The sequence below is a fragment of the Bos javanicus genome, chromosome 10, assembly GCF_032452875.1.
Source record: "Bos javanicus breed banteng chromosome 10, ARS-OSU_banteng_1.0, whole genome shotgun sequence".
In the NCBI taxonomy this organism is placed as follows: Eukaryota; Metazoa; Chordata; class Mammalia; order Artiodactyla; family Bovidae; genus Bos; species Bos javanicus.
Window position 1 is genome coordinate 6,530,620 of NC_083877.1, and position 22,390 is coordinate 6,553,009.

At 40.7% G+C, this 22,390-nt stretch overlaps 1 protein-coding gene across 3 annotated transcripts in view; it reads right to left on the bottom strand.

Annotated features, from left to right (window-relative positions):
* Nucleotides 1-7,184: 7,184 nt before the first annotated feature.
* The window catches only part of ANKRD31 (ankyrin repeat domain 31), a 137,715-nt gene continuing 122,509 nt past the window's right edge, over nucleotides 7,185-22,390 (bottom strand). The window contains exons 27-29 of one of the 3 annotated variants that reach the window (XR_009738978.1): nucleotides 10,149-10,211; nucleotides 8,202-8,469; nucleotides 7,185-7,435 (exon numbers count right to left, since the gene is read on the bottom strand). Coding sequence is in view for 1 of the 3 variants with exons in the window: in XM_061429988.1 (XP_061285972.1) it covers nucleotides 8,324-8,469; nucleotides 10,149-10,211 (209 nt within the window). In the remaining 2 variants the exon portion in view is untranslated. Of the gene's footprint in view, nucleotides 7,436-8,107; nucleotides 8,470-10,148; nucleotides 10,212-22,390 lie in introns of those variants that run through there. The other 2 variants (XR_009738979.1, XM_061429988.1) reach the window with 2 other exon arrangements.

Genomic DNA, 22,390 nt, shown 5'->3' on the forward strand with positions numbered 1-22,390 from the left:
ATAAACTTATTCTGTCACAATTTAGAGTCTAGAAGTGTGACATCAAGGCATTGGCCAGACTGTGCTCTCTTTGAAGGATCTTAAGTCCAGTATGGGCTTCCCTGGTGGCTCAGTGGTAAAGAATCTGCCTGCCAATGCAGGAGACTAGGGTTCGATCCCTGGGTCAAGAAAGATCCCCTGGAGGAGGAAATGGTAACCCACTCCAGTATTCTTGCCCAGGAAATCCCATGGACGGAGAGGAGCCTGGTGGGCTACAGTCCATGGGGTTGCAAAGGAGTTAGACATGACTTAGAGGTAAAACAACAACAAAGAAATCCAGTATGACCTATTCATAACTTGATTACATATGCAAAGACATGAACTTTGAGGGGACACTTGTCAACCCAGTACAACCCCCAAAAGTCACTGTTAATGAAAACACATTGTTTGAGCTAAGAATACAAAGAGGCATGCATAAATCACAGACCTTGCCCTCAAAGAAAGACACTGAAGTTACAGAGGTAGTAACTACACATGTCCTGTACTCAGAACATGCATCACCAACAAGACAGAAGATGCTTAGAATCAGCTGCCTGGGACCAAATGGCAGCCATGCCAGGGGAATTCAGAGGAATTCCCTTTGGACTATGTCCAAAGGGACATAATCACTGAGGATACCACTAAAGGACTTCACTCAGAGTACAGGGAGTTCCAAGCAGGTCCTTGAAGGAAAAGTAGGAAAGGCGAAGCTAGGTAAGGAGGGCTTGTCAAAAGCACGGCTCCAAAGGGGAAGGTGTGCCTGAAAGAATCTTACTTGTGAAGTTTTGCTATAGAAATGGGAGGCTGAAAAGGATGTAGGTAAATGCCATACAGAGTGGAAGAACTCTGAATTACTCTGACTATGATAATACTATGCTGTAATACTGCAGCAGTGAGCATGCTGTGGAGTGGTCTCTAATCCATTCATGTTATTTGGTCTTTATGGCAATCCTGAGTGCTGTTATACAACCAAGGATCCTGGGGCTCAAAGGAAGAGTAACGTGTCCAGGTAAATCAGCAAATCAGTTGTAGAACTGGTAGGGAAACATTGGTCTTGCTATTCTTCGTTCAGGAATTCCACCACAAAATAATGTGCCTCCTGGGTTACCCTTCCAGTCCTGATTGTGTTGTTCTTGGCCCAAGGAAACCATTTGAAGAAGACAGTAATCCTGGAAGAAATGGAAATGTCTTCTAAGAAAAGTCATGTAAATCCCAAATTGGAATTGTGGTAAACCCTTCCCAGCCATCTGAATTGCTTTCACGAAACCTTATGAGGAATTTCTAATGTATTTAAAGTCTTCTTAGGCCTTCAGAGACATCATAGGATCCAGTGTCTTTCTGCAGAACTAACTTAGCTGGTTATCTTAAGGAAATAGGGGCTGAATGGAACTTGAAGGCATGCAGGGATGCTGGTAAGAAGTTGAGGGGAAGTTGAATCCAAAAGACAAGAAATTACACCACAAGTCAGCAGAAACTGATAATTCAAGCTCTAGGTCTGGGCTCACCAGCGTGGAGGCAAGCACAGATGACCAGATCTTGGCATGTTTGGGAGGCTTTCTGATAAGAATTTGTCACAGGCTACCAACGGGAAGCAAGAAGGAAGTCTAGCCTTGGGTTGGCTATCTGATACTTAATGTGTTTCCCTGGATTTTCCTTTACTTAGCAAGCATGTAGCTTGCCAGATTCTCTGCTGGCTGAGTGTTTAAAGGTATATTTAAGGATGAAATGCTTTTGAGACTAATGTGATTCACTGAACTCTTGCTTGTGCAAAATGCTGCACTGGTTGCTATGGAAGAATACAAAAATACAACAGCCCTTGACCTTGGAGAAAATCCCATTTAATTTAGGAGACATGAGACGTATAAAATATGCATGATATAAGTGAGACTAAATGAAACTTGTAAGCAGTTTCTCATGTTTAGATACAACTTCTCACAACGAGGCCCTCCCGGCTCCCCTTTCTAAAGCCATGTCCTGCTTTGGAGAAAGGACCAGGAGGGGTGCGGCGAGTGGGACAGAGATGTGGGGGTGCTGGGGCAGTGGTGGCTGAGAGCGCGGTCCAGGCCCCGAGCTGGCCGGCTGGCTGATGGAGTTTCACAGAAAAGCGCTTCAGGGAAGAGCTTGCTCTCGGGAAAACAGAGAAACAGGGGCCCCTAAGGCTGGGGAGGCAGGAGACTTTTCCCTGTATGTCGACTGAGGGACTCATGTCATTTGGCTTGGCTTCTAAAGGAAAAGGAGACCCACCACTACAGAGACTTAGGGCCCTAGGGCTCACATTACTATACATCAAGTCATTTGTGGCACAGAGCCAAGCTCTTCCAAATTTAAGTGTTCACTCCTTTTTTTTTAATCTTGGTTTTTTATTTGGGTCAAAATCACCAATTTTCTTTTTTCCCCCTTTTAAAAAAACTGAAGTATAATTGATTTATAATGTATTGGTTTCATGTGTACAGCAAAGTGATTCAGTTATACACACATATATGTTCTTTTTCAGATTCTTTTCCATTACAGGTTATTACAAGATATTGCAAACCAACCTTTTTTTAAACCTCTTCATTTCCATCACCAGCATTTCTTTTGGGGACATTTTTACACAAAGAGACATAGTTTCTGTTTTGTTTAATCATTTCACGACAGTTAATGAGTAGGCAATAATGAACAGAACCAAAAGAGCTGTGCTGAACTGAAGATGCTGGGGGATTGGCAAGGCTCACCCACTAGCTGGGTAACTTGCCTCACCATTTCCTTGCCTCCAGCTTTGAAGGACATGAGCCAACTTCGTATCTCAGCCACAAGGCCAGACATCATTGAACTTTAAGGTATCTCGTGAACAGCTAAAAACAGAAATGGTAACTGCTTTTACCTTTAGAAGTATCACTACTTACATTATAGCTTCAAATGTTCACACCTACTGTTCCTACTTTAAAGGAGCCTAAATGAAAGAATATGAACTTACAAATATGGCCAAGGAATTTAGAAGTTAACTATGCAGCCTATATGAGGGACTTTAAGATACAGGCAGCTTGATCTATTGTTCAGTCACCAAGTCGTGCCCAACTCTTTGCAACCCCATGGACTGCAGCACACCAGGTTTCCCTGTTCTTCACTATCTCCTGGAGTTTGCTTGAATTCATATCCATTGAGTCAGTGATGCTTATCTAACCATCTCATCCTTGATCTGGCATGGCTTCAAATTCCATTCTTCTTATTTAACTGGTAAGAGAATTCAGGACATGAAAACATTACAATTAACATTTAAGCAGAAACTTTCCACATTTCTTGGCTTTTATGTGTTTAAGAGAGATGTATCCCTGGTTTCCTTTTGCAAAGCAGGCTTCAACAAAAATGAAATGAGAAGAAATAGAAAATGAGAGAGTCCAAAGAAAACACATGTGGAGTTTATGTGCTCTTATCCCTCACAGTCTTGAGAACCCAATGAGACTTAAAACCCAAGTCTTATGGGCACATGCAGTCAATTAACAGGGTAGTTTTCCATGAAAACTGAGTTTGGGCAGTATCTCAGATGAATCAACTTTACTTTCTTTATGCCTGGGGCTCCTAGATTGAAAAAGAGAAAGCCCAAGAGCAGGGATCAACACATTCGTACTGAAGCTCTTCCAGCAGGACTTCTGCATTCCATTTTCTACCAGCGAGCATCCCTGTCTGCCCTGCCTGTCATTCACCAAAGTGAGTCAACACTGGCTCCTCAGAATGTGTAGGTGGCAGGAGTCAGTAGGGCCACTGTCACTCAGAAAGATGTCAACACTTTTAATCATCATGTCTATTTTTGGGGCAGATACCTTTGATTGAGAGAGAGGAAACATATGATACCTAACAGCGTTGAGTTCTGAAACCAAATTGCCAGGTTTGAATCCCAGTTCTACCACCTGGTGGTACATGTGTGACTTTGGGCCAGTTTACTTCATCCTATACCTTGATTTCCTCATCTGTAAAATGAGGACAATAGTTCTACCTCATAGGGTGTGGTTAAGATTAAATAATACATTGGAAGTGCTTATAACAATGACTGGTGTATGTTAAGTGCAATAAATACTAGCTCTTACCCCACCCCAGCCTTACTCACGTGCTTTTTGTTATCAGCAGAGTCCGGAGTGTGTACACCTGACTACTTTTCTGCACATGGGCACGTACTTACTTTTCTCAGCCAATCAAGGGTAGCCCGCTTCCCTGGCTAGTGACTGATGTGGGAACAAGCAGAAGGTAAAATTTTGGCTAATGAAATAAACTTTCCTGGGGTGGTGGTGGTGGCATTCGAGGAAGGTTTCTTCCCAAATGATGTGCGTTGGAGGGAATGTTTCTTTCTTCTTCTAATGATGCTGTTTCTGCATCTACATCTGCCTGAAACAGCAGAGTCATCTTGGCACCCTGAGGGGAGCTGGAAGAAAGATGGAAACAATCATAACACTGTTGAGTTAAAGAGCTAACCAACCCCCAGATTTCTACCTCTGGACTTGTTATATGAAAGAATAAAATTTCCATTTTGAATATGGTTTTCTGTTGTGACTTGAATATACTCTGATAGTTCTTGAGTATCTAGTATGTCTGAGATATTTTATTGGAAACATGAAGTATAAAACTATAAAGCTGACCTCGACAAGTTTTCCAGCTACTTGAAGACAAGTTTTTCCAGCTACTTGAGGGAAATAAGCCATGAAAAGAACACTAATAATACCAAGCAGCAAATATTCAGTGCTTGGCCTGAGAAAGCAACCCAGGAGGATATGTATGAGGAGAGGGCTCAAAGAATAAGGAAAACATAAATGGACAGATGAGAGAGGGAACATTCTTGATAGTAAACAAAATATTGGGTAGAGTTAGGGATTGTGTTAGTTTGCCAGGGCTGCCAAACTGGATGGCTTAAACAACAGAAGATTATTTCTCTGGACGGGAGAAGTCTAAGATCGAAGGGTCAGCGGGGTTGATTTCATTCAGAGGCCTCTCTCCTTTGTTTGCAGATGGCTGCCTTTTTTCTCTGTCCTTATAGGGTCTTTTACCTGTTCATATGCACCCCGGTATCCCTTAGTATGGCCAAAAATTTTTCATAAAGGACACCATTCAGACTGTATGAGGACCTACTTCAACTGCCTTATTTTAAACATCTCTTTTAATGATCCTCTCTCCAAATACAGTCACATTCTGAGCGACTGCAAGCTAGGAATTCAACATATGAATTTTGAGAGGACACAATTTCAGCCCATAAAAGAGATGAAAAAGGAGTTTAAGAGTGAGTCAAAGGTTACAGATGATTGGGAGATTAAGCTGGAAAGTTATGTCAGGACCAGAGAACAGGAGCCTCAAACCTTGGGCTGAGATTTTACTCACGCAGCAGCAGCAAGGAAGTAACAATAGACCTTTAGGAAGAATAATTTGGCACAGTGTGCTGCAGGTTTTTATAAGGGAAAGAACTGGGGTGAGAGAAATGGGATGAGGTTGCACGTAGTCTAGTCCTGATAAAGGACTGAACTCAGGAAGGGAACTTGAAGGGACTGAATGAAAGAGAAGTGGAAGAGAAAAGGGCAAGATGTATTCTTGGACACTGCCAGCTATCAGGCCAGTGGAAGCTAATCTGTAATTCAAGTCTTAAAAGGAGTGTTATTTTGTCATAACAGGATTCTGAGTGAGTCCCAGGTGATTGGGGTTCCATCTCTCTAGAATTTAGGAGTACCTGTCTGAAAGGGAACAGACTTCCTTGTTGGGTATGGAGTATCCTGGAGGTGTTCAGGAAGCTAATTTTATCGAAAGGATACAAATATCAGGGATTGAGTAATTGGATATTCTTGGAGGTCTCTTATATAGCTCAAGGTCTAGAAGTTAAGCTAATGCTTTAGGGTCTAAAAGCCTTTCATTTAGAACCCAGAATAGACAAAATGTCTTCCCATCACTCCAAATCACCCAGTCATCTCAGAGGGATGATCTGGGGTAAGGTAGCTCTCTGGACCCCAGTCTGGCTTGAAGTAGACCCTTGTGCTTAGTTTGGGCAATACTCACATGCCTCCCCCAGGTGTTATGTCAGTTACCGGTTGGTATATTTAATGTTAAATGGGCTTGGAAAATTAAGTTTAAGAATTTGATTACTAAAATGAAAACTCAGAATTGCAAGATTGGAAGAATTGATGCTTTTGAACTGTGGTGTTGGAGAAGACTCTTGAGAGTCCCTTGGACTGCAAGGAGATCCAACCAGTCCATCCTAAAGGAGATCAGTCCTGGGTGTTCACTGAAGGGACTGATGTTGAAGCTGAAACTCCAATACTTTGGCCACCTGATGCGTAGAGCTGACTCATTGGAAAAGACCCTGATGCTGGGAAAGATTGAAGGCAGGAGGAGAAGGGGATGACAGAGGATGAAATGGTTGGATGGCATTACCAACTCAATGGACATGAGTTTGAGTAGACTCTGGGAGTTGATGAGGGACAGGGAAGCCTGCTGGGCTGCAGTCCATGGGGTCACAGAGAGTCGGACATGACTGAGCGACTGAACTGAACTGAACTGAGAATGTATGACTTTTATAAACTGTAATCACTAATAAACAAAAGACTTGCTTTTAAGTTACTTTTTTAAACTATTTTTAAATTACAAAAGAAATGTTTAGCTTTTTAAATTTTCTTTTTTGGCTTTTTTAAAATGTTGAATGTAAACTGCAAAACATCTTTCTACCTTCCCCAGTCCAGCTCCCTTAGGGATAGGCATTGCAGTTTTATTTGTAACATTCCAGGCCTTTTACTGGACATTCCCAACACCACACAAATACTTCTGCATACAAATACACATTTCATAGCTTATAAAGTACATATACCATATATAAAATATGTATAAATATAAATATATGGCCTTACATATTATACATGGACTCAAGGCATATAATTTTTATTTAACATAACCAGGAGTTATACTAAATACTGTCTAACAATCTGCATTTTTTTTAGTTACTTATATATACATTTTCCCATGTTAGTACATATATTCCCAAATGGCCCATGTTTTAAATATCTCCTTAAGGAATGAAAGCCAAACAGATCACCAAATAAGGTAGGCTATTCAAAAATTAGAAAAATAGAGTAGTCTAAGAAAATGATAATGGAATAAAATTCTTGTCAGGTCTCACACATTACATGTAGGGTCACTTTATCCTGAACATTTTCAATTGACTCTCAAAGGAAGAAAAATAAAATGATCTGTCTTTACACTTTTATTAATAGGCAGAACTTTTCAGCTGCTTTCTTTTCAGATATTTCAAATTTTTATCTGAATAGAAAGAATAAACACAGTACCAATTTCAAAGTTGCCAAAGGGTGCACATAGTTAGAAGTCCTTCTTTCCTGTAGCTCTCCAATCCCATAATTCTCTCCACAGGCAACTGCTGACACGGTTCTTCTGTATTCTAAAGACAGTTAAGATTCTGTACGTTTAAAACCAAGAAAGTATCAAGAAGCAACACATTATGGCTCCTCTGCATCCCCACCAAATTCTAGCACTTGCTAGAGTAATTTTTATTGCAGTCTGACATCTCTACCCAAAAAATGACAGAGACAGGCCACAGAGTTAAAAAGCATATTTGGGAATCTGGGGTAATTACAGATACGAATAAGATGGCTATCAAAGACAGCTAAGACACTTATTTTTTTTTAAAGCTTATGAAAACTTATAAAACTCTTGAATATAACTCTTTAAAAATATCTTCATGACAATGTAGCAAACTTTACAGGTAAAATATACACCCTACTTAAAATAATCAGCCCCAAATCAACCCTTGATTCACTGTTTGCTGTAAGACTTGGCACAGCTGCAATTCTATCTACACTAAATTTTATGAAACTTATGATAAATCTCTTTCATAATTCTACATTTTGATTTCAATATAAATTCCAAAGTAAATGGGGGGTACGTAGTAAGGTTTTAAGTTCTTTTTTGAAGTAGATTCACTTTACCAGGGACTTTTTAAGACCAATTATCACTCCTAGTTGTATCCTTACTTCCCATAGAGAACAACTGTTATTTATGCAAAAGTGAGGTGTTGATTTAAAGATTAAAAGTCTATGATAGTAAAAAGAAAGCCAGAGAGTCAATACTGTTTATGTCAAAAATGTCTTTAATTGCAAAAAGTATTAATCTTACTGTAATAGTTGAAGAGTTACATTTTTTCTTATTATAGACATTATACTTACACATCTTAAGCAGCAGCTCATAAAATGTGTGTTAAATAGGTTCGCCAGTCCAAATAAGACGAAATATGAACATTGGCTAATAACATGAACAAATATCAAATAAGTTATTTAAAAGCAAGGCTTTAGAATGTTAGCTCCTCACATTCCACATAGAACTTCCAATGCTCATCCATTATATGGCATGGGAGGAATTCTTGATCGCTGCTTAACAGTATTTCTTTTATTTGAAGATAATGTGGGATGCTTTGCATTGATTCTTTGGAAGTTCCTGTTTAAAGAAGTGTCAACAAATTAGAAACTGCCTTTTGAAAAAATAAGATTTAAATTTACTTATTACAAACCTTAGACCCTAGTTAAGGGTATTAGCACACATAACAGGTTTTCTTGCCAGGTCATTCTTCACTCACTCCATTTTCTACACCCAAGAGAAAGCTGTAAGTCAGCACTAACCCATCTGGGAAGAAAGAAGCCTGTTTGCAGTCTAAAGTACCAAGGCAAAAAAAGGATAACTGGAGGTTCTGAAGGTAGTTAAACAAAGTCCCTCTATGCCTCCATTTCCAATAAACTGAGGGTAAAACAGTTGTGAAGATTAAATGAGACACTGCATGTGAAATGCATGGACACTGCCTAATACACAGCAACACTCAATAATACTAGCTGCTGTTATTTATTTACACTTCATATTTATTACTGAAGACATCGTTAGGCTGAAAGATTGGTGATCAGTTTTCTAGGCCACACAAACTCGGCTGTGACCTGAAACAAGTTATATGGCTTCTCTAGACTTCCGTCTTCTCTGAGAGGTGAGGGTAGATTATCAACGGGGTCCCTTTCGGCTCTGCCAATCTGAACCAATGATTCTAAAACTGGCTTCTTTAAGCTCCCTGACAGTCTCAGAGATTCCTGTCTTGGAGATTGGCTATATGACCTGTAAGTCACTCAGCTAATTGAATCTTATTCCAGGGACAGCACCAATATGCGTCTGTGTGACCTCAGCCAGGCAGTTTCAGACAGACACGCTGTAAGTCCGAGAGCTCTGCTCATAATTCTAAGCAGTACAAATGTTTACACAGTTACACATCCACATAGATATCTGGGCTTCTAATACCCAGTACTCATTTACCCTTCTAGTGGTGACCCCACCCTAATTTGCCTCTGGAGGACGATCCTGTCCTGTCACACTTGGCCCAGGTGCTTCTGGTGAAATTGCTCTCCCCTGTGTGGCTGAACCACACTGCCTGCCTCTTATCAGCTCCATCTTAGGTCTGCAGTCCATCCCCTCCCCTTTCTGCATGACCACACCTTCGTCTGCTTATGAGGAATGTGCCCATCAACCCACTCCAGTATTCTTGCCTGGAGAATTCCATGGACAGAAGAGTCTGGAAGGCTTCAGGGGGTTGCAGAGTCAGGACTGAGCAACTACCACTCACTCACTCAAGGAATGTGCCCAAGCCAGATAAACTCCCTAACAACTTGCCTTACCCTTGCTTTCTACTGATGTGAAAACTGGAAGAATGCCTTTTGCTGAGGTATGGTAAACGGTCGTGAGACCCCCAGGAAGGGCAGGGAGCTCCATCAGCACGGACCAGCCGGGCTCCTCCCTAGTAGTCAGGCTCTGTTCCTAGCTTTGGTCCCTTCAAGTCCTCCTTACCCTCTGCAGAGGCATGGAGCTCCGCTGTGAATGCTTCTGGATCATCTCCTGATCCCTCCTACCTGTGTGGAAGTTACCCACAATAAACACTTCACAACTGTACTTTAAGGAGTTGCCTGCTTAGTTTTTTGGTCTTCAAGTTCCTTCTCAGTTTGGGGGACATTATTCAATATCTCTGCTTTTCAACATCAATCTGATTTGTTTAGATATAACCCAATCAGTGAACAGACATTGATTCAAGGTAAGAACATGACCCATTCAGAGTAGAGTTACATGCAATGAGATCTTTGCTTCACCTTCTAGAAAAGAGTCACATCCAGGTTCTTCCCCTCTGGACTTGGATCTGAAAGCATGGAGCTCTGGAATGAGGACAGGAGAGGCTGTTACAAAGGAGCTAAGAAATGGAAAGTGAGAAAAACTAGTGGTAAGAAAGTGAGAAACACAGGCAGTGCCACTTCCTTGGTAAACCCACGGATGGTAGTGCTGTCTGAACCCTGGCTTAAGTCTGAAAACCTATTCCTAGTACACGAATCAACAAAATTTCTTTTTAGGGGGTTTTAAGGCAGTCTGATTTGGGTTTTAATCTGTTACTTATGACTCAAAGAATTTAAACATTTTTACAGATGGTCCATACGTAAACAAATAATTCCTTTATTAGCAGCTTTGTTGTAGACAAAGCTGTCTATCTGAAGCAAGGTATCCCACCAAAGTTAGAAGTGGAGAGCATTCTTTCAGGAAAAACTCATGGAAATAAGTTTAAATGTGTACTTAAATTCATTTTGCTAATATTATCTTAGTTTCATAAGAGCAAGGATGGGCTTGTATACACAAAAAACCTATTTCCTCTCTCCAATGAGTGGGCCTTGCCTTGAAAGTCACAGACCCAAACATGGGCACTTGTGAAAGATGGCTGGGAGCACCTGCTGAGCTTTATCTTATCTGTAATGGGCGTAACCAGAAAGGATCAACAGGGTTCTCACACAGCAAAGGTCACCAACAGAAGTGCAGGGTGATAAGCAGCAGCAGCTGCAAGGGGAGCGACCTGCCCATTTTTCCAGCTGACATGCTCGAAACAGAGGGGCCCAAATCTGGCGTGCTGAGACGACACACCTGAAGTGTTTGAAAGACAATGTTCTCAGATGGACGTCTGTTAACTTATTAACCCCTAGAAGTGGGGTTTTCAATCAAGTAATGCTAGTGTTAAACACTCTGATGCTGGGAGGGATTGGGGGCAGGAGGAGAAGGGGACGACAGAGGATGAGATGGCTGGATGGCATCACTGACTCGATGGACGTGAGTTTGAGTGAACTCGGGGAGTTGGTGATGGACAGGGAAGCCAGGTGTGCTGCAGTTCATGGGGTGGCAAAGAGTCGGACATGACTGAGTGACTGAACTGAACTGAGTGTTAAACATTCTTTTCCTTTCGCTTTACCATTCCCATCATTCATCACCTTTGTCAAATGAGGAAGTAAGAAATGTGAAAGCTACTGTTATTCAACATTGCTTTGCACTCTAAACGAGCTTTGCTTGGAGATGATTTGGGTTTCTCTCTCCCTCATGGGCTGTAATAAATTGAGAGAAAGGGACCATTTTAGGCCCATCTCCTGTTTTTGTTGTTTTTTGTTTGTTTGTTTTAAGCAGTGCTGACTTTATCACCAAAGTCAGTAGGGTGTGATGGTTTTAACGTGTAACTTTCTCAACAGGTTAGCTGTGATATACCCACAAGGGTTATTTGGTTGACAGTCTAGCTAGTAGCTGTTCACATGGCTTCTCTTTCAAAGGGACACAGGTCATGGCAGCCAAAATCCCACTCCTAGATCCACTTTTTACTGTTAGCATACTGTTAGTAATTAGAATTACTTCTGAATTTCCTGTAATCTCAGGACTTTAGGAAAACTGCAAGGGGCTCTGTGGTAACAGGCAGTGCCACTTCCTTGGTAAACCCATGGACAGAAGTCCTGGGAACACACAAATCCCACCACAAAATGCATATTAAGAACATCTTCTACTTTCTCACAGTACAGCCTCTTTTCCATAATAACCAGCCTGGAAAAATCAGAGATCACTCTACAAAACTCCTGCTCTCATCTCCGTTGCCTCTCTTGCCCTCTGCTGCCTCTCCCTTCTCCCCTGCCACCTCTTCTGCACCAGCCATCTCTGAACTCTGTCCACCACTCATTCCCACCCATTTCATTCCAGCTGGTGCTGCCAGGAGCCGGCGCCTTTGGCTGACCACAACTTCTAACACTTCCAAGTTTCTTTGTTGTTATCTACTTCTCGATACATTGGGACCGTGCGGGCAACAAAACAAAACAAAAACACACATATATACAGAAAACTGAGCTAAACAGGGTAATCCCCATGTAAGAATGCAGCAAATTAATTTCAAATGTATGATCCTGGTTTGAATTGTGTTAAGTAACTATACAATTGCTACATTATCCTAGTACATAATAGTACAAGCTTCAAAATCATTTGAATCATTCCAGACAAGTAACATTCAGCAAAGTTAAAGACAAAGAGCTTCACTAACTTTCCTTTCTTTTTCGAAGCTGAACAAACCTTTTCTCCATATCCACATATGAAAGCGTATCTGAAAGCATCAATGCCAGTATATAATGTTTTAAAAACTCTTCACTTTTTCTTTTCATAAAAAATTAAATATATATGCAGTACACTATATGTACATAAAATGAGTAAAAATATATAATGAGATGTATTATCAGTCTTCTGAGAAATAATAATAACCTGTTACTAACAGCAGCTGAGGACACAGTTACAGAACCAAGAGTCTCTTCCATGGGTCCGCGTCTGGGCTCACTCTGCAAATCTCCTGGCTTCAGGGCTTTTACAGCTGAGCTCTTAGTGTTTTACTGTTGTCTATACTTTAAATTTGGCCTGTAGGCATGGTTTTCCTGAAGCCCTCCCTCTGTTCCACCTCCCCTCCTACCCAGGTAACTAACGATAACAACCCAAGGTATATTACAGCCTTCTGTAGCTTGCTTCTGTGTTGACAGTATAGCGCACATTTGTCCATCAATTTTCAATACTCTACTCTTTGCACAACCATGTGAGACAAGAAAGGGAAAGAATCCAAGTAGTTGGGAAACTGGGATTGAGATTTTTAAAATTTAATAACTCATTTATAGTATTCAATATATTTATTGTACTTGCTGCTGCTGCTACTGCTGCTAAGTCCCTTCAGTCGTGTCCGACTCGGTGTGACCCCATAGACGGCAGCCCACCAGGCTCTCCCATCCCTGGGATTCTCCAGGCAAGAACACTGGAGTGGGTTGCCATTTCCTTCTCCAACGCATGAAAGTGAAAAGTGAAAGTGAAGTCGCTCAGTCGTGTCTGACTCTTAGCAACCCCATGGACTGCAGCCTACCAGGCTCCTCCATCCATGGGATTCTCCAGGCAAGAGTACTGGAGTGGGGTGCCATTGCCCTCTCCTGAAGCAACTAAGCTAGTGAGTCACAACTACTGAAGCCCACCTGCTCCAGAGCCTGCCAGTTATTAATACAACGACTGAACCGGTGCCTTAGAGCCAGAGCACCACAACAAGATAATAGCTTCTCCAAATCACAACAGAGAAAGCCCAAGTGCATCAGCAAAATCCCAGTATAGCCAAAAATAAATAAATACTAAAACTAAAAAAAAAAAAAAAAGAATTTGGCAGGCTTTGGTCCCCAGGTTGTGCAAGTTTGTTAAGTACTCTTGGAATTTATTTATTTATTTACTTATTTATTTCCTCTTGGAATTTCCTTAGTGACTGAAATGGCTTTATTACTCTCCATGGGCCCTGATAATTTATGCTAACAACATGACCTACGGTTGACCCCTAGTTTAATAATGGGATGACTCAGGTTGTGAGGCTGGCCAGTTCACAAAGACCAAGGAAGTGACTAGAAGTTTGGGGCTTAGAGCCAGGTGGGCTTATTAGCTTCCCTGGTGGCTCAGAGGAGAAAGCATCTGCCTGCAATGCAGGAGGCCCTGGGTTCGATCCCTGGGTTGGGAAGATAACCTGGAGAAGGCTATGGCAACCCACTCCAGTATTCCTGCCTGGAGAATCCCATGGACAGAGGAGCCTGGCGGGCTACAGTCCACGAGGTCGCAAAGAGTTGGACACGATGGAGCAACTTCACTTTTCTAAGGAGAGGAGAATGCTGGAGATGTTACTTAGTAGGTACTTAATAGGTTGCACAAAATACAGGCACTTAAATGGAAAAGAAAAGAAAACAAGTCTGGCCTCACCAGTGCAGTCTATACTCTTACTGCAAGCCTTACTATTCCCATCAAGCTCTGGGCCAGTTTGGAAGGATGGGAACAGATAAAGCAAGAAGGACATATTTAAAAGACCTGCTTCCAAACTGGAAGCTCCCAGACACTGGAGTTTTGCTTCCACTCTAACCTGGACAGTCATGTTGGAGGTGGTAGCAGAGAGGGAATGAAGCAGCAAGACTCAGATACTGCATGGAAAATGCTTAAATATAATATACTTTATAGGAAATGATTTTACTTTGGGTCCATTAGCAATTGTTCCTGTGCCGTGGCTGCTGTGATCTGCAGTGATGTGAACTCACAGGCAGGGTGCTGTAACACCAGAAGCAAACACACACATGGAGTCTAAGCAGTCTGACGTGATCTACTATTCATTTTTCCCAGTCTTCACTGCGGGGAGGATTCATGTGTGGACTAGTGCTCAGAAGTTCTGTTCTGCTTAAGGGGCCAGACACCTCCTGGTCCTGAAGCCCCCAAGAAACAAAGAGGAATATGAGGATTTAAAAAGTTCTATGACTAAAAGAATTCTTGTGAGTAAGGAAAGGAGAAATTAGAACCCCGAGAAACATTAACTTAATCCATTATTTGGTCAAGAAATTATCTTCTTTGCAATGATAACCAAGGACATCTATTTGTAGCTTTGTGACAAAAAACTTATTCCATCAGCACTGTGAAAACTACCAAATCACCCCACTGGCAGGTAGGCACCCTTCTCCCTTTAATTTTCACTTTTACTTGAGGTAGATTCCCTAGACAAAGTCAGTGCCCTCTGAGACCAGTAAATAAAATTTCTGAACAGTAGCACATTTAGCCACCCAGAACAGCCAGGAAGAAAGCCATTTAATTGGGTCTTTGGCTCATCTTGACCCTAATCTCCAACAGGAAAGGCACAGCTAAGGAGACATTCTGCTCATGGACAGGATAGGGAGAAATAAATCTCCTTCAAGTAGTATCACTCCATGTTAGCTACTCTGCACAAGTCTGCTTAAAGTGAATTGCTAGATTCACTAGTAGGCAAAGGAATGGGCTCATGCAACTATTCATGTTATCTAGTTGCCGAAACTAGCACTTCAAAAATGACAAATTAGTTTAAAAATAATTTTAACTTTTACTGTTCTTTTTCCTGTTTTTTTTAAATTCTCTTGATATGTCAAAACCAAAAAATAATCAGATTCATTAATTTAACTAATAGTTCACTTCAGACACACCTCTATCCCATTTTACTTCTCTTGCTCTCAAGTTTCATTATCTGTAAAACAGGTGCAAGACCTGTTGATGTATTAAAAGTTCACTTCTAACTTTAAAATTATTGAACTGAGACTTCAAGAACTTGTGCTTACAAATGAAGCATTCTACACTTCATTAAGATTATGGGATGAAACACCACTTACTGTAGTTAAAAATGAAAATTAAAATACTTATGTATACATTCTCATTCTGAATCAGAAGTATAATTCCAATCAAAGAGAAATGATTAAGAATAATTTTAACAGACTGTAAAAATACATCTGCTCTAGTTATGATGGGGAAAAATTCTATTATGGCTATTTAAATGCAAAGTTCAATGCCTTCTGATAAAGGAAGGATCCTAACTCAAAAGCAGAGACATTACTTTGCCAACAAAGGTCCGTCTAGTCAAGGCTATGGTTTTTCCAGTGGTCATGTATGGACGTGAGAGTCGGACTGTGAAGAAAGCTGAGCGCCGAAGAATTGATGCTTTTGAACTGTGGTGTTGGAGAAGACTCTTGAGAGTCCCTTGGACTGCAAGGAGATCCAACCAGTCCATCCTAAAGGAGATCAGTCCTGGGTGTTCGTTGGAACGAATGATGCTAAAGCTGAAACTCCAGGACTTTGGCCACCTCATGCAAAGAGTTGACTCACTGGAAAAGACTCTGATGCTGGGAGGGATTGGGGGCAAGAGAAGAAGGGTACAACAGAGGATGAGATGGCTGGATGGCATCACTGACTCGATGGATGTGAGTTTGAGTGAACTCCGGGGGTTGGTGATGGACAGGGAGGCCTAGCGTGCTGCGATTCATGGGGTCGCAAAGAGTCAGACACGACTGAGCGACTGAAGTGAAGTGAAAGGATACATATGGTGATAAAGTATTATATGATTGGATATCTAAAACTAAATTATTTGGCATATATTTACAGGGAAGGGCTTCCCTGGTGGCTCAGCTGGTAAAGAATCCTCCTGCAATACAGGAAACCTAGGTTAGGACAACCTCCTGGAAAAGGGATCGGCTACCCACTCCAGTATTCTGGCCTAGAGAATACTATGGGCTGTATAGTCCATGGGGTCGCAGAGAGTCAGACATGACTGAGTGACTTTCACTACACTGATAAAATCAAAAGCCATCTGTGAAAATTGGACTGGAGTCAAGAAACAGACTTGATCATAATATTTAGAAGTTTAAAACTATTTAGGCCTTCATTATTCAAGGGAAAACTGAAATTAACAGGCAGTTCCTTAAGCTGAACTGGGTTTGAGGGACTTGATCGTACATGTAAGGTGTTCGGGTTTTCTGTGTATCTGTCGTACAGATGTGAACCCTGGAGTTCACATCCTGAAAAGAAGCTCCTGTCTACCCTAATGTATGTAGCATAATCCAGCAGGGGGATGGCACATGGCAAGTGCTCAACGGATCATTTGTTTTCTTCTCTTTCTTCCTCTATCAGTAGATGTAAACTACCAGGGTGAAAAAAAAAATGACCTGTTAAAATAGTGAAAAAGAATCAAAAGAGTTTAAATAGGAGCTGAAAGAAACACCCGCTGCTCTGTTATCAGGCAACCAGCTTCCTTGGGTGTTTAACTTTAACCACATCAAACAGAAGCACCTGTGAATGTTTGTCTTCTATTACATATTCTTTTACAGAGAAATGAAGCACAATAACAGCACTAAAATGAATAAAACTGTTTCTTTAAAGTCATGTATTTACAACAGATTACACATACGTCAAAGACTTTTCAAAACAAAAAAGTCTACTTTTTAGAACGGAAAAATTGTGTTCTATTTCTGAATGAACAAGTGATGTTAGATTCTCATGAAAGAAAATTATAAATTATATAATCAGTGTGCATTAAATGATAGCTTGGGAAAAGAAAAGACCTCAGGAGACACCTTTTTGTTCTGTTTTGCTTAGATAAATACACTCAGCTTCAGGTGTTTTGAGTGTCTTGGTACTATGGTGACAGGGGACATAAACATATAAAATTGACTTTCCAGGTAAATGATGAAATGTGATCTATATTAACATAATTTTTAAGAGAACTTTATGAAAAGTATATCAGTATGTTTATACACAGTGTTCACAAATGATGTAGAAGTTTTGGGAATGTTCATTTTTTCCTATTCCAATATATACTGAAATATCAATGAAGAGTCCCTCAATAACACAAAAGGGAACTATAACGAAGTATGCAGTGGAGAGAGAGACTTGGGAGGAAGCTGTGAAATTTTAAGGGAATATGCACCATAGACTCACTCCATTTTAAAGCTTAAAAGGACGTTAGAGATAAATACTTCAGGGATTCAATCAACATTTCATTAACAGAATTTCATTTTTAAAGGTTAGCTTTGGTATGTTTAAAATCTTTTATTAGACTTAACATATACCCTCAAATGTGTTAATATACCACATTTTAACACCCTATAGTCTATCAATATGTTGCCTCGTGTTGCCAAGTTAACTAGTTTTTGTGTAGAACTCAAAAAAATAAAAAGCTCTTCCATTATCTCTGACTTATTGAAGAAAGTCATATTATCTGTTATCTTCAGGACTCAGGATTTTCTTGATACCATGAATCCAAAATGATATGTATTAACAGAAGTAAACTGGATGAGGGGTAAAGAGAAATAGTTCTTTTAAATTTCTGGATGAGAAAATGTGAAGGGCCATCACTTCTTTCTTTTTCCTTAAAGTATAGTTGATTTATAATGTATTAGTTTCTAATGTACAGGAAAGTGATTCAGTTACACATAATATGTTTTTCATAAGATACTGAATATAGTTCTCCGTGCTATGTAGTAGGACCTTGCTGTTTATCTATTTTACATTTAGCAGTTTGTATCTGCTAATCCCAAACTCCTCATTTATCCCTCTCCCACCACCCCTTTCCCCCTTTGGTAATCATAAGTTTGTTTCCTATGTCTGTTAATCTGTGTCTGTTTCATAAATAAGTTCATTTGTGCCATATTTTAGATTCAACATACAAGTGGTATCACATGGTATATGTCTTTCTCTGTTTAACCTACTTCAGTGAGTATGATAATCTCTAGGTCCATTCACGTTGCTGCAAATGCATTATTTCATTCTTTTTTATGGCTGAGTAGTATTTCATTGTGCATATATACCATTCCTTCTTTATTTAAAAAATGTATTTATGTAACTGCATCAGGTCTTAGTTGTGGCACGAGGGTTTAGGTGCCCTGCGCCATGTGGGATCTTAGTTCCCCAACCAGGGATCAAGTCCACATCCCATGGATTGCAGGATGGATTCTTAACCACTGGACCACCAGGGAAGTCCCCTACTACATCTGCTTTATCCATTCAGCTGTCAGTAGACATCTAGGTTGCTTCCATGTCTTGGCTATTGTAAACAGTGCTGCTATGAACATAGAGGAGCCTGTATCTTTTTGAATTATAGTTTTGTCCAGATGTATGCCTAGGAGTACCCACTCCAGTGTTCTTGCCTGGAGAATCCCAGGGACAGGGGAGCCTGGTGGGCTGCTGTCTATGGGGTCGCACAGAGTCGGACACGACTAAAGCGACTTAGCAGCAGCAGCATGCCTAGGAGTAGGATTGCTGGGTCATGCGGCAGCTCTACTTTTGATTTTTAAAGGAACCTCCACACTGTTTTCCACAGTGGCTGCACCAATTTACATTTCTACCAACAGTGTAGGAAGGTTCCCTTTTCTCCACACTCTCCCCAGCATTTATTTGTAAACCTGTTAATGATGGCCACCTCTAACAATGAGGTGGTACCTCACTGTAGTTTTGACTTGCTTTTCTCTAACAATAAGCAATGATGAGTATCTTTTCATGTTCCTATCGGTCATCTGTATATCTCTGGAGAAATAAGACAGCAACCTTGCTTGTAATAAGGTTAGAGGCTTTACATTTTTCTGACTTGCCAGGTCTTTTGATTTCTTTTAGGTACCATAAAACCAGGTACAAAAGAATCCTAAATCAAGGAATGTTTAAATAAAACTTCAACAGTAGCCTACAGACCTGTTTTATAGATTCCTAGGTCCAGATCAAGGTAGCAAGATGCTAGTTGGCATACTGGTGCCTCCACAGTTCTCAAATTAGTGCTAACATCTGAAATTTCTAAAGGAAAGAAAATTCAGGATTTCTGGAGAGACATTAGTAACAGGAAACTGTTTATACTGCCGGCAACAGAAGCAGAATCCATTTTTCAAATTTCATGCTCCCTTAGCAGGTGATCTATGAGCACTCTGAGAAAGGAGATGTATGGCTGGGGAATATTTTTCTGGGCTCCAAAATCACTACAGATGGTGACTGCAGCCATGAAATTAAAAGACGCTTATTCCTTGGAAGGAAGGTTATGACCAACCTAGATAGCATATTCAAAAGCAGAGACATTACTTTGCCAACAAAGGTTCGTCTAGTCAAGGCTACGGTTTTTCCTGTGGTCATGTATGGATGTGAGAGTTGGACTGTGAAGAAGGCTGAGCACCGAAGAACTGATGCTTTTGAACTGTGGTGTTGGAGAAGACTCTTGAGAGTCCCTTGGACTGCAAGGAGATCCAACTAGTCCATTCTGAAGGAGATCAGTCCTGGGTGTTCTTTGGAAGGAATGATGCTAAAGCTGAAACTCCAGGACTTTGGCCACCTCATGCGAAGAGCTGACTCATTGGAAAAGACTCTGATGCTGGGAGGGATTGGGGGCAGAAGGAGAAGGGGACGACAGAGGATGAGATGGCTGGATGGCATCATTGACTCAATGGATGTGAGTCTGAGTGAACTCTGGGAGTTGGTGATGGACAAGGAGGCCTGGCGTGCTGCGATTCATGGGGTCGCAAAGAGTCGGACACGACTGAAGCGATTGATCTGATCTGATCTGACATGCCTGGAACTAGAAACTCTGAGGAGCAGACAACCTTTCTAATATGAGGAAGAACCTATATTTCTGCTTTGACTCTTAAGGATAAAACTAGGAGAAAGGTTTGCTTGATCTTCCTTCAAGAAGTGTGTGTCGTGTGTGTGTCATGTGTGTGTGTGAGAGAGAGAGAGACAGAGACAGAAAAAGGGAGAGGGGAAGGGACAGAGAATGTGAGTATGCAAGCCCTGGGGTGGGTATGCTTTGGAATCAAAGTGAAGGGCTGAATATAAAGAATTTTCAAATTATTACCTGCATAAGAAATCAGACACTACTAGTCATTCAGAGTCAGCTGTCAGGCTGGCTGCCTAAGAATCACTTCTAAACACTCTGGGTCCTGGGCTCATCTCCAAGATTAGGTAGAACTGCAGTCAGGGTTAGGAACCAAAGGCCATGAATCACAACTCCTTCCAGTTCCTTAAACCCTTTAACTTCTTCACAACTGTTTTATTTTATGAGTTTCCCCAAAATGATGAGAAACATTTTTGAGGCTATCCTTAGAAAACTGGGGAAAATGCATCTTATTCTGAAGCCAGTTTTTGAGACAAAGGGCTCTGTGTAAAGTTAGGAACGTGCTGAATTATTGGATTTGTTGTAAGGGAGCGAGTGACCCTGGGAAGCCCTGGTTAGGGGCCTGGTGACAGTAATCCTGTTTGATTTTTGACTGGTTATTACAGAATTCTCATTTCTGTTTTGTACCTCTTTTCCTCATACATTGTCCCCAGCTGGTCTAAGACAGGGCCACTGGGGGAGAAAGAGGGAATGCTGCAGTACAGGAGGGTAACAACATTAGTTACGTCCACTTTTCATAAAGCTGCTGGCCTTTCCAACAACTCTGCAATCAACTGCTGACTGAAGACTGCATTCTCCTCAGTTTTCTGAAGGTTTATTCCATCAAATGAAGTGTATCAGTCTACATTAATAAGCAAAGCTTTATTCTAGCATCTAGGATTTATTGTTAGAAAATATGGGAAACTAACCAAATCTTGCCTGAAAAGAAAGGAAAAATACCATTTTCCCTCTTGTGCTAAGTTGCTTCAGTCATGTCCGACTCTTTGTGACCCTATGGACCACAGTCTGCCAGGCTTCTCTGTCCAGGGCGTTTCCCAGGCAAGAATACTTGAGTAGGTTACCATTTCCTCCTCCAGGGGATCTTCCCAACCCAGGGATGGAACCGGCGATTCTTAACATCTCCTGCGGTGGCAGGCAAGTCTTTTACCACTAGCGCTACTTCGGAAGCCATTTTCCTTTTATGACACTTAAAAAAATCTACCTTACCAATTTTTATTTGGAGCTTGAGTTTTTCCATGAAGTCGCATTATTGAAGACTTGGCTGTCTTGTGATGAATTTTTCATATGCATTCTCTGCCATACTATTGTTAAAATGAAATGCTGCTACTGTGAGATGGGTTTTAATTGACCTATTATAGGTTTCTTTCAGATGGCACTACTTTAGGGACATTCAAGCATTCGCTGCCATTGTTTGGGCCTGTGGATAATGTACATATTTAAAAATAAATCTTATTGCTGATATGTCCATTTCTTTCCCTGCACTTTGTTATGTCTGGGATGTAGTCAAACTTATCTGATTTAATAAGCATTTTTTAAAAAATGCCATGACTGTTAAATACCTTGTTTACATACAGGTGAAATAAATTTATTCCAACCAAAAAAAAATCTACCTAAAATAAGTACATCATAGATTCACAGAGAAAGGAGCTGTGAGGAAAGGGTTATTCTTCTAGAAATTAAGTTAAATGGAGTTTACATGGAGTGCAGTGAACAAACAGAAAATAATTTTTGGTGGGAATGTGGGAAAACTGGAACCCTTGTACACTGCTGGTAGAAATGTAAAATGATTCAGTTGTTGTGGAAAACATATGGCTGTTCCTCAAAAAAAGTAAATATATATTAGTAATATTGCAATTCACTCCTTGGTATATACCCAAAAGAACTGAAAACAGGTACATACAAACATATGTATATACCTGTTAATAGTAGTGCTATGTCCAATAGCCAGAAAGTGGAACCCCAAATGTCAATCAAACAATGAATAAACAAATAAATAAATAAATGCCATTATATATATAATGGAAGCATAAAAAGGAATGAAGTGCTGAGAGATGTTAC